This window comes from Scyliorhinus torazame, chromosome 11, assembly GCF_047496885.1.
Source record: "Scyliorhinus torazame isolate Kashiwa2021f chromosome 11, sScyTor2.1, whole genome shotgun sequence".
Classification (NCBI taxonomy): domain Eukaryota; kingdom Metazoa; phylum Chordata; class Chondrichthyes; order Carcharhiniformes; family Scyliorhinidae; genus Scyliorhinus; species Scyliorhinus torazame.
This window is the reverse complement of record NC_092717.1, coordinates 185,109,731-185,125,400: the sequence shown is the minus strand read 5'-3', so window position 1 is coordinate 185,125,400 and position 15,670 is coordinate 185,109,731. Positions and strand designations below refer to the sequence as shown.

The 15,670-nt window shown below is 54.7% G+C and overlaps 1 protein-coding gene across 1 annotated transcript in view; it reads left to right on the top strand.

Annotated features, from left to right (window-relative positions):
- The window catches only part of kif9 (kinesin family member 9), a 215,714-nt gene that overhangs the window by 138,563 nt on the left and 61,481 nt on the right, over window positions 1-15,670 (top strand). The window contains exon 12 of the mRNA XM_072468147.1: window positions 13,575-13,679. Coding sequence (XP_072324248.1) covers window positions 13,575-13,679 — 105 coding nt within the window. The remainder of the gene's footprint in view (window positions 1-13,574; window positions 13,680-15,670) is intronic.

Here is a 15,670-nt window from a genome sequence, read left to right as displayed (position 1 = left end):
GTTTGCGAGGCCGGGGGCCAGGGAATTCTCATTCTTCTCCCATGTTCATAAGGCCTACTCTTGGATTGACTTTTTTGTATTGAGCAGGGCGCTGATTCCGAGGGTGGTGGACACGGAGTATTCGGCGATAGCCATCTCTTACCATGCCCCGCATTGGGTGCACCTCGAGCTGGGGGAGGAGAGGGACCAACGCCCACTGTGGCGTTTGGAGGTGGGGTTGTTGGCGGACGAGGAGGTGAGCGGGCGGGTCCGGGGGTATATAGAAAGGTACCTGGAGGCCAATGATAATGGGGAGGTGCAGGTAGGGGTGGTCTGGGAGGCGCTGAAGGCAGTGATCAGGGGTGATTTGATCTCCATTAGTACCCACAGAGAGGGGAAGGAGAGGAGAGAGAGAGAGAGGCTAGTGGGGGAGATGGCAATGGTGGATAGGAGGTAGTCAGAGGCCCAGAGGAGGGACTACTCAAGGAGCGACGAAGCCTCCAGGCCGAGTTCGACCTGTTGACCACCAGGAAGGTGGAGGAGCAGTGTAGGAAGGCGCAAGGGGCGGTGTACGAGTACGGAGAGAAGGCTAGCCAGATGCTGGCACACCAGCTTCAGAAGCGGGAGGCAGCGAGGGAGATCGGTGGAGTTAGGGATGGAGGGGGGAGCACGGTGCGAAGTGTGGTGGGTATTAATGGAGTCTTCAGGGACTGTTACGAGGGATTGTATCGGTCTGAGCCCCCATCGGAGGAGGGGGGGATGGGTCGCTTTCTGGACTGGCTGAGGTTCTCGAGGGTAGAGGAGGGGCAGGTGGAGGGGCTGGGGGCGCCGGTTGGGTTGGAGGAACTGGTCAAGGGACTGGGGAGTATGCAGGCGGGGAAGGCACCGGGGCCAGATGGGTTCCCGGTGGAATTCTATAGGAAGTACGTGGACCTGTTGGGCCCGCTGCTGGTAAGGACTTTCAACGAGGCGAGGGAGGGGGGGTCCTGCCCCCAACGATGTCTAGGGCGCTGATTTCTCTAATTCTGAAGCAGGACAAGGACCCTGTACAGTGCGGATCGTATAGGCCGATTTCACTCCTTAATGTGGATGCGGAACTGCTAGCAAAGGTATTGGCCATGAGGCTTGAGGACTGTATTCCGGGGGTCATACACGAGGATCAGACGGGTTTTGTGAAAGGGAGGCAGTTGAATACCAATGTACGTAGGCTCCTGAATGTAATTATGATGCCGGCGGTGGAGGGGCAGGTGGAGATAGTGGCGGCTATGGAGGTTGAGAAGGCCTTTGATAGGGTGGAGTGGGGGTACCTGTGGGAGGTGTTTAGGAGGTCAGCTGGGTGAGGTTGCTGTATGAGACACCGGTGGCGAGTGTGGCCACGAATAGGAGGAGGTCGGAATATTTCCGGCTATACCGAGGGACGAGGCAGGGGTGTCCTCTATCCCCCCTGCTCTTTGCCCTGGCGATTGAGCCCCTGGCCATGGCTTTGAGGGAATCCAGGAACTGGAGAGGGTTGGTGCCTGGGGCGGGGGGGGGAGGAACACCGGGTATCGTTATATGCGGACAATCTGCTATTGTATGTAGCGGACCCAGTGGGGAGAATGCCGGAGGTGATGCGGATCCTTAGGAAGTTTGGGGATTTCTCCAGGTATAAGCTCAACATGGGGAAGAGCGAGCTGTTCGTGGTGCATCCGGGAGACCAGAAAAGGGGGATTGGTGAGCTTCCGCTAAAAAGGGCAGCAAGAAGTTTTAGATACCTGGGGGTTCAGGTGGCAAGGAGCTGGGGGCCCTGCATAAGCTCAATTTAACAAGGCTGGTGGAGCAAATGGAGGAGGAGTTCAAAAGGTGGGATATGCTGCCACTCTCCCTGGCGGGTAGGGTGCAGTCGGTTAAAATGACGGTGCTCCCGAGGTTTTTGTTTTTGTTTCAGTGCCTCCCCATCCTAATCCCTAAGACCTTCTTTAAGCGGGTTAACAGGATTATTATGGGGTTCGTATGGGCGAAGAAGACCCTGAGGATGGAGCGGAGCAGGGACAGGGGGGGTTTAGCGTTGCCAAACTTATGTGGGTACTATTGGGCTGCCAACGTGGCGATGATACGTAAGTGGGTAATGGAGGGGGAGGGGGCGGCGTGGAAGAGGCTGGAGATGGCGTCCTGTCTGGGCACGAGCCTGGGGGCGCTGGTGACGGCACCGCTGCCGCTTCCTCCGACGAGGTACACCACGAGCCCGGTGGTAGCGGCGACCCTCAAAATCTGGGGGCAATGGCTTCGGTGTGGTACCCGATACGGGAGAACCATCGGTTTGTCCCGGGGAAAATGGATGGGGGGGGGTTCCTGAGTTGGCACAGGGCAGGTATTAGGAGGATGGGGGACCTGTTCACAGACGTGAAGTTTGCGAGCCTTGGGGAGCTGGAGGAGGAATTCGGGCTCCCCCCTGGAAATGCTTTCAGATATATGCATGTAAGGGCGTTTGTTAGACGACAGGTGGTGGAGCTTCCGCTGCTGCTGGCATGCAGGGTCCAGGACATGGTGCTTTCGGGGGGCTGGGTTGGAGAGGGTAGGATCTCGGCAACTTATCAAATGATGCAGGAGGAGGAGGAGGCCGCGGCGGAGGAGTTAAAAGGTAAGTGGGAGGAGGAGCTGGGGGAGGAGATCGATGAGGGTATGTGGGTGGAGGCCCTGGGAAGGGTAAACTCATCCTCCTCTTGCGCGAGGCTCAGCCTGATACAATTTAAGGTGCAGCACAGGGCGCACATGACCGGGGCAAGGCTAAGTTGTTTTTTGGGGAGTGAGGACAGATGTGTGAGGTGTTCGTGGAGCCCAGCAAACCACACCCACATGTTCTGGGCATGTCCAGCATTGGAGGAATTCTGGAGGGGCGTAGCGAGGATGGTGTCAAGGGTAGTGAATTCCAGGGTTAGGCCTAGCTGGGGGATTGCAATATTTGGGGTGTTGGACGAGCCGGGATTGCAGAAGGCGAAAGAGGCCGGTATTCTGTCCTTTGCGTCCCTGGTAGCCCGACGAAGGATTCTGCTTCAGTGGAAGGATGCGAGGCCCCCAAGCGTGGAATCCTGGATTAACGACATGGCAGGGTTTATTAACTTGGAGACGGTGAAATTTGCCTTACGGGGATCTGTACAAGAGTTCCTCAGGCGGTGGCAGCCGTTCCTAGACTTCCTGGTGGAGCGTTAGGAGATGGTCAGCAGCAGCAGCAACCCGGGGTGGGGCGGGGGGGGGCTGTAGGTTTGTGTCTAGTAGGGGATGTACTATTGTTTACTGTTTAACGTTTATTTGTTTATTTATACACTTTTGTTCTTGTTTTATTATTTGTGTAACGGTGGGGGTGTCTATTTTTCTGTTGTGATAATCTGTGGAAAATTTTGAATAAATTTTTTTTTTTAAAGTTCTGCCGGTGGGATCTATTCTCTAGATCCTCTGCCTTCTCCTGGAGCCTTTTCTGCTGGTCTCTCAGCATCCCCATCTCCACGTCCATTGCTGTTTGGTGTTCCTCATGCTCGGTCAGTGCCTTCTCCGCTTTCTGGATCGCCCGATCTTGAGCATCCAATCTCTGTTCCAGCCGAGCAATCGATTCCCTAATCGGGTCCAAGCATTCCAGTTTCTGCTTGGCGGAGCCCTCTTGAATAAACTTCACCAACTGCTCCGTCGACCGTTGGGTAGTCGAGCCAGGACTCCGGTCGGCCGCCATGCTTTTTCCCGGAGCAGCGTCGGCCCAGGCCTTCTCTGTTCGCCTATTTCCTTTGCGAGCACTTCTGGTCTGCCTATCAATGCACCGGTGTGGGACTCCTCCTTATGGTTGCGTCCACTCTCAGTTTTCCAAGTAAAATCCGAGAAAAAATCAGGGAAAAGGTCCAAAGGTCCGACCCGAGCGGGAGCCACCAAATGTGCAACCTACTCCTTCATGGCCGCCACCGGAAGTCCAACAGAAGTATATTCAACCACAATCATGGCTCAGTGTTGCATTCAAATACAGCCAGACGTATCAATGATCCACTTTGACCCACTGAGATCATCACCAGCACGGATGCCAGTCTTCAGTTCATTCAAAAACTGTTGAGCCATTTCTACTGCAGAGCATATGTTATCCACGGCTCACTACTGCAAAGTGCGCTGAGGATGCAAGTTTGGTAGAATTTCAGTTTGATATTTTCAATCAGTCTGCTGTTGTTACTCATGAATGCCCCGCCTTCTCAGCCTTGACCCTCACCTGAGATGTGGTGATCCTCAAATTAAATCACCATTAGTCAACGCGCCCCCTCCAGGGGGAAAGCAGCCTATGTTCATTTGGGACTATGGCGACTTTACTTACTTAACTTTACTGTTGCTCCACACTCTCTTACTCGGCTTGGACTTAACAGCTATAATTTTTACAACCTACGTTTTGATTTCAGCATCAAGTGATAGATTGCTGGTGATTGTGGAGCCTAGATATGTGAAGCTCCAGCATCACATTGTCAATGCTGACTGATGACGGCATGGCAACATCCTGGATCATGACTTTTGTCTTTCTGATGCTTATGATTACGCCAAATCCAATTCAGGTGTGGAAATCTGTCCATTTGCCACCAAATGTGTTCCTTTGAAGGTGGCACAGTGGCGCAGTGGTTAGCACTGCTGCTTCACGGTGCCTAGGACCCCTAACATGTCATTTCAAAAGACAATGCTGAAGCATAGCTTTGTAAGAATTACCCATGAACTTTGAACTTCCCATGGGCAATTGACCTGCTCCCAGGGACTCTCTGCAAAGACCTCCGATTTTGAATTAGAATTGGAGACTTCTGACAGTTCCGACTTGAATAGTTGAATAGTTTCTCCAGTCCCTGGGGCTGGGAATCACATGGGCGTGGATCACTTGTGGTCTCTACCAGTGTGGCTTTGGGTGGTGGACCAAGAGAGTAAACTACTTAGGGAAGTTGCCCCCAGAGTCCATCTGAGGGTCACACTCCCCCCCCCCCCCCCACCCCCACAATGCACTACCTGCCGACACCTCCTTTACCAGACCGCACCCCCCCCCTCCAGGCCCCCTTAATAGGGAGACCCTTCCCTCGGGCCCCATGAAAAGGGAGACCCTCTTCCAGGGCCCCATGAATAGGGAGACCCTCCCCCAGGGCCCCATGAAAAGGCTACACCAGGATCCCCTAACTGAAGGAACCCACCACAGGGACCCATAGCTTGAGGGACCCCCAATACGGACTCTCCAAACCCCCCCCCTCACTCCAACACGGACGCTCCGAACCCCCCCCCAATACAGGCGCTCCAAACCCCCCCCCCTGCTCAGACCGCTCTGCTCACACCCTCACCTGCTCAGACTGCTATGCTCACAGTCTTGTCCCCTCTGCCCGATCACCCTTCATCCTCGCCTGCTTTCAGCATTGCCCACACTGACCTCTCTATTCACAGCCTTGCCCCCTGTGACTGCTCTGCTCACAGCCTTTCCTCCATTTGACTGCTCCATTCCAGGAACTGGCCCTCTCTGACCATTCTGCACCAAGGCTTCTCTTACAGACTAGGCCCCTTTGACTACTCTACTGATAATCTCAACTCATTCTGACCTCTATAACACAGCCTCACTCATTCTGACGAATGCACTTTCAAGCCTTCCTCATTTTGACCGTTCTACTCATAGGGCACGATTCAATGAAAAAGTTCTAAGTGTGGTAGCAAGCAGGCACTGCCGCGAGCTTACCAGTGCTCGGCCCAATGAGTCCGTCATCGCAATCTAATGTTAATTGGTCCACTTGAGGCCCCACGGGCTTAACACTGCGAGGATGAGGGCCTCCCTTGTTCTCCTGGTCTGGCTCCCCCTCGACATCCTCTTGCTTCTCAGAACACATGTTCCTCCCCCTCTGATGTGCCATCAATGAACACAAGACAAGTAATGAACGTAACTGAGGCTTTAATAAACTAAACAGAAAGCCTCCTGGCCTCTGATCCCGAACTGGGGCAGAGGCGGAGACCAGCCACCTTTATACCGGGCCCGAGGGGAGGCGGAGCCAGCAGGCAGTGGTTTACCATATTACATAGAATACAGTGGCAGTTTACCACAATACACATATTATATACTACAGTGGCTTACCACACCCTCCAGCTTCAGCATGTGGCCTGCTGCTGTGCCAGGCTGTGGAGGACTCAATAAACCACCACAAAGCAGGCGACCCTCCGTGGGATGTAGTGCAGTGCACTACTGGACCGGTTGTGGCATTAGAACCGCATTTTCAGCAGTCCGATGTACCTCGTGGGCCCTTTTGTATCGGGTCTCTGCATCGGTCACCGGCCTCTGCACCAGCATCATTAGCCAGGTCCTAAGGGATCACCCCTAATCCCAGCAAGAGCCAGCTAGCCATCCTGGGGTGATCCTCGAAGAAACCGGGGATGTCTGACTGCCCCAGGATGTAGCAGTCATGCACACTCCCTGGGAAGCATGCACACGTGCATGATTTTAATGTGGGGTCGCATATGAGCTGGATATTCAGGGAATGGAACGCCTTCCTGTTGACATAGGGCACTCCCAGACAGACCGGTGCACGCAGGGCAACATGCGTACCATCTATTAGCCCCTGGACCTGGGGAATCCCATCAATGGTGCAGAATCCTGCTGCCCGGGCACCTTGTTGGGCTTGATCTATGTCAAAGTTTATATAGTTGGCTGCCCAGGCACACAGGGCATCCATGACCTGTCATGCGTAGAAGTTCAGAGCTGCGGTGACCTTGATAGCCACCAAGAGCAAGTGTCCTCCTACTCCGCAATTCCCCGAGGACATGGCACAGGTGCCGCACCATCAGCTTATTGAGGTACAGCTTCCTGCAGCACGTGCTGTCTGTCATCTGCTCGAAAGACCAGTGACGCTTGTACACCTTGGGCCGACGCGGATCTACCCCTCTGGGTCTCAGCCTGACCTGATGGGTGGCTGGTCCTCTGCGTGTAGGGCGTGCCCAGCACGGTCAGCCTCCTCAAGCCTCTGCCGATTCTGCTGCCGCCGCTGCCTTCTCCCGCGTCCGGCTGCCGGCCTGTAAAAACAGCGCCACTAGGGCAAGTTCCTCGGGGTTCAGAATATCGTCCAGACCATTCAATATCTTGAATGAATTGGGAGAGGGTGTAAGGCTGACAACCAGCGATGTGTTCCACCCCAGGACCCTCCAATCACACCATTGCTCTCCTTCCCCCTACCCCCGCCGGCATGCCCTGCCCTCGCACAGCCAGCCATAGTGGGGGCCACTGCTCACCGGACCCCAGACCCTGTACCTCAGTCACCCGCACATAATGTTACTTGAACCGGGGACAGGTCCCCTCCCCGTTGCACTCACACACACCCCCAGCCACGGACATGTCCCTGGTGTTGGGGCCCATCCCCTGGGTGTTCGGATGTCGGCTGCTGCATCCATGGTGTTGCCTCCCGCAGTGTCCAGGTATCTCGGTCTGATTGGGATGTTAGGCAATATTCCCCACATGCTGCGAGGCACGCCTACCCAATCCACTTGGGATGTGTGAAGTGGACATTGAAACTACAATTGCCAATTCCCTAGAAGCAAAAGCCTTCAGTCACGCAGCCAGAGGCCTCCACAGTCAATGGGAGATTTGGGTGGTCGGTGGGGCAGACTGGCAGGGGCCAGAGTTGCCCCTGGAATGGGTACACATGATCCAGGGGTTGGCATGGCGGACCCACGGGGTTGCCGTCCCCCAGCTCCAATACTGCCAATCTCATGTCAGCCCATCCCAACCGAGGCTGAACACTCCTGCTGCGCGCCCCCCCACCCACCTTCCTCCTCCAAGCACAGGGACAGCAATCTCAGTCAGTGCCCCTGGGCTCTTTGCCTGTGAACGAAGATGGCTGCTCATCTCCTCGGGTCCCCATAGCAGCCCCTCCACTGGGTTCACGTTTTTAAAAAGGAGTACTAATCGGCGCCCATGTGACCACTTGCTGGGAGGCGAATAGATCACGGGAGGCTGTTGGATATGAGGGGGCTCCCGTTAATTGTATGGAAATTGGGCTTAAGTAGTGGTTATTGGTTTCTCGCCATACCATGGCAGGTTCCCGATTTCACCAATGGGAGCAGGCCGGTTGGATAGCGAATGGATTGGTGCCTGGCGTGATTCTCGTTTTTGGTCCCTCCCGCTATTTAATGGCCTCGTCGCGCTCTTGCTTGAGCGCAATGCGGCCTCTGAATCGTGCCCATAGCCTTGCTCTCTCTATGACCGCTCTACTTTCAGCTCAGCTCATTCTGACCGCTCACCTTTTGTGGCCACTTCGCTCCATGCCTTGCCCATCCTGACCGCTCCACACCCAGGCCTCACTCATTCTGACCGCTCCACTTAGGGGCCTTACCCATCTCTCCACTTATCGGCTTTGATGCGACCATCAATTCACACAAGACGATTAGTAGAAGTGAACAGTGGTTTTAATAAGCTAGATCTGTGCCTGAAGTGGGCTCACAGATTGAATCTGTCCGGCGCCTTGATCGTTTTCTGTGATCGCCTCAGCTCCGGCTTCGCTGTGGGCACGGGTGTTGAACTCGTCGCTGCGGGCACGGGTGTTGGACTCGTTGACTCCGGGAGCGTGTCGTTTGGAGCTTCATCACGGTGGGTCGGCGATGGGGGAGGGGGGGTGCAGGCCGTGTAGGGGCGGGGGCGGTATCCGGTGTGGGGGGGAGGGCGTAGGTGATGGTCGCTGGGGAACCGGCGGGTGCCAGATCCCGGAGGGAGACTATCTTGCCGGCCGTTGCGGTGCGCCACGTAGGCATACTGAGGGTTGGCATGTAGGAGCTGGACCCTCTCGACCAGTGGGCTCCTCACGTGCTTCCGGAGGAGGACAGACCCCGGTGTTGTCAACCAGGATGGAAGCGAGACCCCGGAGGTAGATTTCCTGGGGAAGACAAATAGACGGTCGTGGGGGGTCTCGTTCGTGGTTGTGCAGAGGAGCGCCCGAATGGAGTGGAGCGCGTCGGGGAGAACCTCCTGCCAGCGGGAAACCGGGAGTCTTCTAGACCGTAGGGCCAGAAGGACGGCCTTCCATACCGTCGTATTCGTACTCTCCACCTGTCCGTTTCCCCGGGGGTTGTAGCTGGTAGTCCTGCTCGAGGCAATGCCCTTACCGAGCAGCTACTGACGCAGATTATCGCTCAGAAACGAGGATCCCCGGTCACTGTGAACGTAAGTGGGGAAACCAAACAGGGTGAAGATGCTGTGCAGGGCCTTAATGACAGTGGCCGCGGTCATGTCGGGGCATGGGATGGCAAAGAGAAACGGGAGTACTCGTCAACGACATTGAGAAAGTACACGTTGCGGTCAGTGGAGGGAAGGGGCCCTTTGAAATTGATGCTGAGGCGATCAAAGGAGCGGGATGCCTTCACCAGGTGGGCTTTGTCTGGCCGATAGAAGTGCGCTTGCACTCCGCGTAGACTTGGCAGTCCCTGGTCATGGCCCTGACCTCCTCGGTGAAGTAGGGCAGGTTGCGGGCCTTGATGAAGTGGAGAAGCCGGGTGACCCCCAGGTGACAGAGGTCATTGTGGATGGCCCGAAGTCGGTCATCTTGCGCGCTGGTGCATGTGCCGCGGGACAGGGCATCTGGGGGCTCATTGAGCTTCCCAGGACGATACACGATATCATAATTATAGGTGGAGAGTTCGATTCTCCACCTCAAGATTTTATCATTCTTGTTCTTGCCCCTGCTGTGTGTTGTTGAACATAAAGGCTACTGACCGTTGGTTGGTGACGAGGGTGAACCGGCCAGGTAGTGCCTCCAATGTCGCACAGCTTCCACAATGGCTGAGCTTCCTTTTCGACAGAGGAGTGTCGAATCTTGGAGACGTTGAGGGTACGGGAAAAGAAGGCCACGGGCCGCCTGCCTGGTTAAGGGTAGCGGCCAGGGCGACATCTGACGCGCCGCTCTCCACCTGGAAGGGGATGAACTCGTCCACCACATGCATCACGGCCTTGGTAATGTCTGCCTTGATGCGGCTGAAGGTCAGGCGGGCCTCAGTCGTCAGGGGAAAGATGATGGCTTTGATAAGTGGGCGGGCTTTGTCCGCATAGTTGGGGACCCACTGGGCATAATATGAAAAGAACCCTTGGCATCTTTACAGGGCCTTGGGGCAATGGGGAAAGGGAAGTTGCAGGAGGGGGCGCATGCGGTCGGGGTCGGGCCCTAGGACCCCGTTTCCATGACATAGCCGAGGATGGCTAGTCGGGTTGTGCAGTTGTAGGTGAGATTGAGAGCTTGGGCGGTTTGGAGGAACTTCTGAAGGTTAACGTCGTGGTCCTGCTGATCATGGCCGCAGATGGTGACGTTATACAAGTACGGGAACATGGCCCGCAGCCCGTACTGGTCAACCATTCGGTCCATTGTTCTTTGGAAGACCGAGACCCCATTGGTGATGCCGAAGGGGACCCTGAGGAAGTGGAAGAAGCGGCCGTCTGCCTCAAAGGCAGTGTAGTGGCGGTCTTCCGGGCGGATCGGAAGCTGGTGGTATGCAGACTTCAGATGCACCGTGGAGAAAACCTGGTAGTGTCCAATCTGATTAGCCATGTCTGCTATGCAGGGAAGGGGGTATGCATCGAGTTGTGTGTACTGATTTATGGTCTGGCTGTAGTCTACAACCATCCGGTTCTTTTCCCCGGTCCTGACGATCACCACTTGGGCTGTCCAGGGGCTATTACTGGCCTCGATGATCCCCTCCCTCAAGAGCCGCTGGACCTCCGACTTGATTAAAGTCCTGTCCTGGGCACTGTACCGCCTGCTCCTGCTGGCGACGGGTTTACAGTCGGAGGTGAGGTTCGCGAAGAGCGAGGGAGGGGCGACCTTAAGGCTACATATGGTGAGAGGGGATAGGGGTCCGCCGAACCTCAGGGTCAGGCTTCTGAGGTTGCACTGGAAATCCAGTCCTAACAAGAGAGGAGCGCAGAGATGGGGGAGGACATAGAGTTTAAAATTGGCGTACTCGGCGCCCTGTATCGCGAGGTTCATGACACAGTACCCCCGGATCTGCACTGAATGTGATCCGGAAGCAAGGGAGATTGTTTGGGATGCGGGGGAAATCTGGAGGGAACAGCGCCTTACCGTGTCCGGATGGATGAAGCTCTCCGTGCTCCCAGAGTCAAACAGACAGGGCGTTTCGTGCCCATTGACCCGGACGGTCATCATGGAGTTCTTGAGGTGCTTGGGCTGTTCTTGACTTCTCTGAGATTTCTGCCAAGCTCTGAGCTCTGGAATTCTGACTCCAAACCTATCCCCCCAATTCTCTACCTCTATTTCCTCCCAAAGACAAGCCTTTAAACGTTGTTAACCAGGTTTTCACAGTAACTTCATTTGAAGCCTACTTGTGACAATAAGCGATTTTAATTTCATTTCATTTCATTTTTCATAAATAATTGTTGTTGCCCTTAAACGTGATAATGATGCCATCGGAGGAGGGAGAGGCGGAGATAGTGGCAGCTATGGACGCGGAGAAGGCCTTTGACCGAGTAGAGTGGGAGTACCTCTGGGAGGTGCTGCGTAGGTTTGGATTCGGGGTAGGGTTTATCAATTGGGTTAAGCTCCTTTACAGAGCCCCGGTGGCGAGTGCAGTGACGAACCGGCGGAGGTCGGAGTACTTTCGACTGTACCGAGGGATGAGGCAGGGGTGCCCCCTGTCCCCCCTGTTGTTCGCATTGGCGATCGAACCATTGGCCAGGTCATTGAGGGAGTCTAATAAATGGAGGGGGGTGGTCCGAGGGGGAGAAGAGCATCGGGTGTCGCTATATGCGGATGACCTGTTGCTGTACGTGGCGGATCATGGAGGGGATGGTGGAGGTCATGCAGACTCTAAGGGAGTTTGGGGAGTTTTCGGGCTATAAGCTCAATGTAGGGAAGAGTGAGCTCTTTGTATTACAGGCGGGGGACCAAGAAAGAGGGATAGGGCACCTACCGCTGAGGAGGGAGGAGGGGAGCTTTCGGTATCTGGGGGTCCAGATAGCCAGGAGTTGGGGGACCCTACATAAACTGAATCTGACGAGGTTGGTGGAGCAAATGGAGGAGGATTTCAAAAGATGGGACATGTTACCGCTCTCGCTGGCGGGTAGAGTGCAGTCGGTCAAAATGGTGGTCCTTCCGAGGTTTCTGTTTGTGTTTCAGTGCCTTCCCATCGTGATCACTAAGGCCTTTTTTAAGAGAGTAGGCAGGAGTATTATGGGGTTTGTGTGGGCGAATAAGACCCCGAGAGTAAGGAGAGGGTTCCTGGAACGCAGTAGGGACCGAGGAGGGTTGGCGCTGCCAAACCTGGGGAGCTACTACTGGGCAGCAAATGTGGCGATGATCCGCAAGTGGGTTATGGAGGGAGAGGGGGTGGCATGGAAGAGGATGGAGATGGCGTCCTGGAAAGGAACAAGCCTGGGGGCGTTGGTGACGGCACCGCTGCCGCTCTCGCCGACAAAGTATACCACGAGCCCGGTGGTGGCAGCAACGCTAAGGATCTGGGGCCAGTGGAGAGGGCACCGGGGTGCAATGGGAGCATCGGTGTGGTCCCCGATCAGGGGTAACCACCGGTTTGTCCCGGGGAAGATGGACGGGGGGTTCCAGAGCTGGCATCGGGCGGGGATTGGAAGAATGGGGGACCTGTTCATCGACGGACGTTTGCGAGCCTAGGGGCACTGGAGGAGAAGTTTGAGTTACCCCCGAGAAATGCCTTTAGATATATGAAGGTGAGGGCTTTTGTGAGGCGACAGGTGAGGGAATTCCCGTTGCTCCCGGCACAAGAAGTTCAAGATAGGGTGATCTCGGGTGTATGGGTCGGGGAGGGCAAGGTGTCGGAAATACACCAGGAGTTGAAAGAAGAGGGGGAAGCGCTGGTAGAAGAGTTGAAGGGTAAATGGGAGGAGGAGCTGGGGGAGGAGATTGAGGAGGGGCTATGGGCTGATGCCCTGGGTAGGGTTAATTCCTCCTCCTCGTGTGCCAGGCTCAGCCTGATACAATTTAAGGTGGTCCACAGAGCGCACTTGACGGGGGCGAGGTTGAGTAGGTTCTTTGGGGTAGAGGACAGAAGCCCCCCAGCCTAGAGGTAGAGGCGAAGCCCCCCAGCCTGGCGGGCTGGATAAATGATATGGCTGGGTTCATAAAGTTGGAGAGGATTAAGTTTGCCTTGAGAGGGTCTGCGCAGGGGTTCTACAGGTGGTGTCAACCGTTCCTAGACTATCTCGCGGAGCGTTAGAGGAAGGTCGGTCAGCAGCAGCAGCAAACTTGGGCGGGGGGGGGGGGGGGAGGGGACATCCTGGGGGGGGGGGGGGGGGGGGGGGGGGGGGGGGGGGGAGGGGGGGGAAAGGGGGGACTGCCTGGGAGGGTGGATGAGCAAGAGATAACATGAAGGGTTGGGGAAGCTGGCACGTACGGGTGAGTGCCAGTGTACAAAGCTGTGTAAATATATCATTTTGCCATGTATATATCTTGCTCTGCGCGATTTCTCGTTTTTTTTTTTTTGTTACGGGGGGGGGGGGGGGTTATTGTTTGTAAGGGAGAAAAATTGTGTTAAAAAACTTTAATAAATATATATATTTTTTAAAAATAATAATTGTTGTTACTTGAGCTGTTGGTATATTCCTGTTTTCTAAATAGACTAACCGTCGACACGGCAACTATGAAGTTTTGACTGAAAATCAAGTTCAAGAGATTAAGGCTCAGGTTTGCAGATACCTGGATGGGACATTGGAGGAAATTAACGTGAGTGGGTTTTCCATGCTTCAAACAATCTGTACTCAGAGAAATACTCCAATCTCACAGGTTTATTGTCATGTAACACACAGGTTGTGGGTGGGGCCACTACACACGTGCCAATTTTCCAGCACATGCTCCTTCCCAGCACAACCCCTGCAGTTTATTATACAGTGTATTTATTATGTGGTGTATATTGAACTTGCAGCATGTGATTAGTTGGGACTCAGTGGTAGCACTTTTACTTCTGACCCAGATGGGTATGGGTTCAAGGTACAGTCCAGGGAATTGAACACAGATCTATATAAACATTCAAGCACTGTACGGAGGAATGGGTTTGTAACATTTATACAATTGTGTGCTCTGATAGACCTATACGTACAGGAATTATATCAAAAGAATAGGAGTAGATTGGTTCAGCCCCTTAAGCTATTCAATTGGATCTTGGTTGATCTGTATCTCAACTCCATTTAGTCAATATTTCTTGATATCGTTGCCGAACAAAAGCTTTTGATTTCAGTGGTGAAAGCCCCAATGGTTCTGCATCCTCACCCTTTAGGGGAGGTGAATTCCACTTCTACGTCCCTTGGTGTGGTCAGCCCTAATTTTAAGATCATGTCCTGGTCTGTCTTGATTTCCCTGCCAAAGAAAATAGTTTCTCTCTTGTAGTAGCCGAAGGAAGAACGCACAGTAGGCTGGATAAGAACAAGGTTTATTTACGCTGTACACAAGAACCACAAGTACTACAACACTTCACCCCAAAGGGACACCCTCCCCGACCTACACCCAGGCCAGAGTTTATAGTCTGTGAAGCTCAGGGGAAGGCTCTGCCCCTTCAATTACCAGGGGAGTTCATGGTCCATGGTGTAAGAGGGGAATCACGTACAACATGGTGCTTGGCCCCTCCCTAAGTCATATGACAGGAGGTACTGGATGCCCTGTATACACGGGCATCAGACTATATTACCTTCAAGTTGGACCAGGCCCACCAAGGTGGCTGCAGGATTTTCTGCCATCACCGGGTTGTCCCAGATCCAGGGGGGATCGATGGCACGCATGTCACCCTGCGAGCACCCAGGCATCAGGGAAAGCCCTATATTAACAGGAAGGGGTTCCACTCCCTGAATGTTTATTTTTTTGTCTGCCTGCTACCCTGGGAATGTACTCAGAGTTGCCAGTGTCTTCGAGGATCACCCTAGGATGGCAGGTTGGCTCTTGGGAGACCAGGGACAACCGCTGAGGTCATGGCTGATAACGCCAATGCAGAGGCCTGAGACCGAGGCAGAGACCCGTTATATTGAGGCCTACGTTGCCACCAATGCTGTCGTTGAGCGGTGCGTCGGGCTGCTCAAGATGCGGTTTCAATACCTTGACCGCTCAGGTGGTGACTTGCAGTACACCAACCAGGGGGTCTTCAGCTTAGTGGTGGCCTCCACAATCTGGCACAACAGCGGGACGACATGCTTGAGGAGGAGAAGGAGCAGGAGGAGGCGGAGGGACATGCAACCTTGTATGTGGGGGAGGATGAGGCTGTCCAGGAGGGGCTGGAAGACGAGCCCAAGTAGGAGCCGGAGTATGGAAGACAGGGGGCAGCAAGGATCTGACATGCCAGGAAGACTGTGAAACCCTCATTGTCACCAGATTCTCCTAGGACGAAGCTCAACACCCTCCCCATTTCCCTCCCTTCTCCCAATCTCCCTGCATTTCCCTCCCCCACCCCATTCCCTTCCCCCACAACCCCCCTGCCCTCTCCCCATTTTCCTCCCTCCCCCTTTCGCCTACACTCCCATTCTCCCTTCCCCCCCATTCTCCTTCCCCTTTCATTCCCCCTCATTCCCCCTCCCCATCATACCACCCTTCCCTGACCTCCCTGTTCCCCCCAAAGGGTCTGTGTAACATCACTCCAGGACGATGGGCCTGTGTCTACACTGTCAGCAGGAGAGTGATGAAAACTCACTGTGAGGAAAGCTCTGACGCTCCTCAGTTTCTGTAAAGTCTGA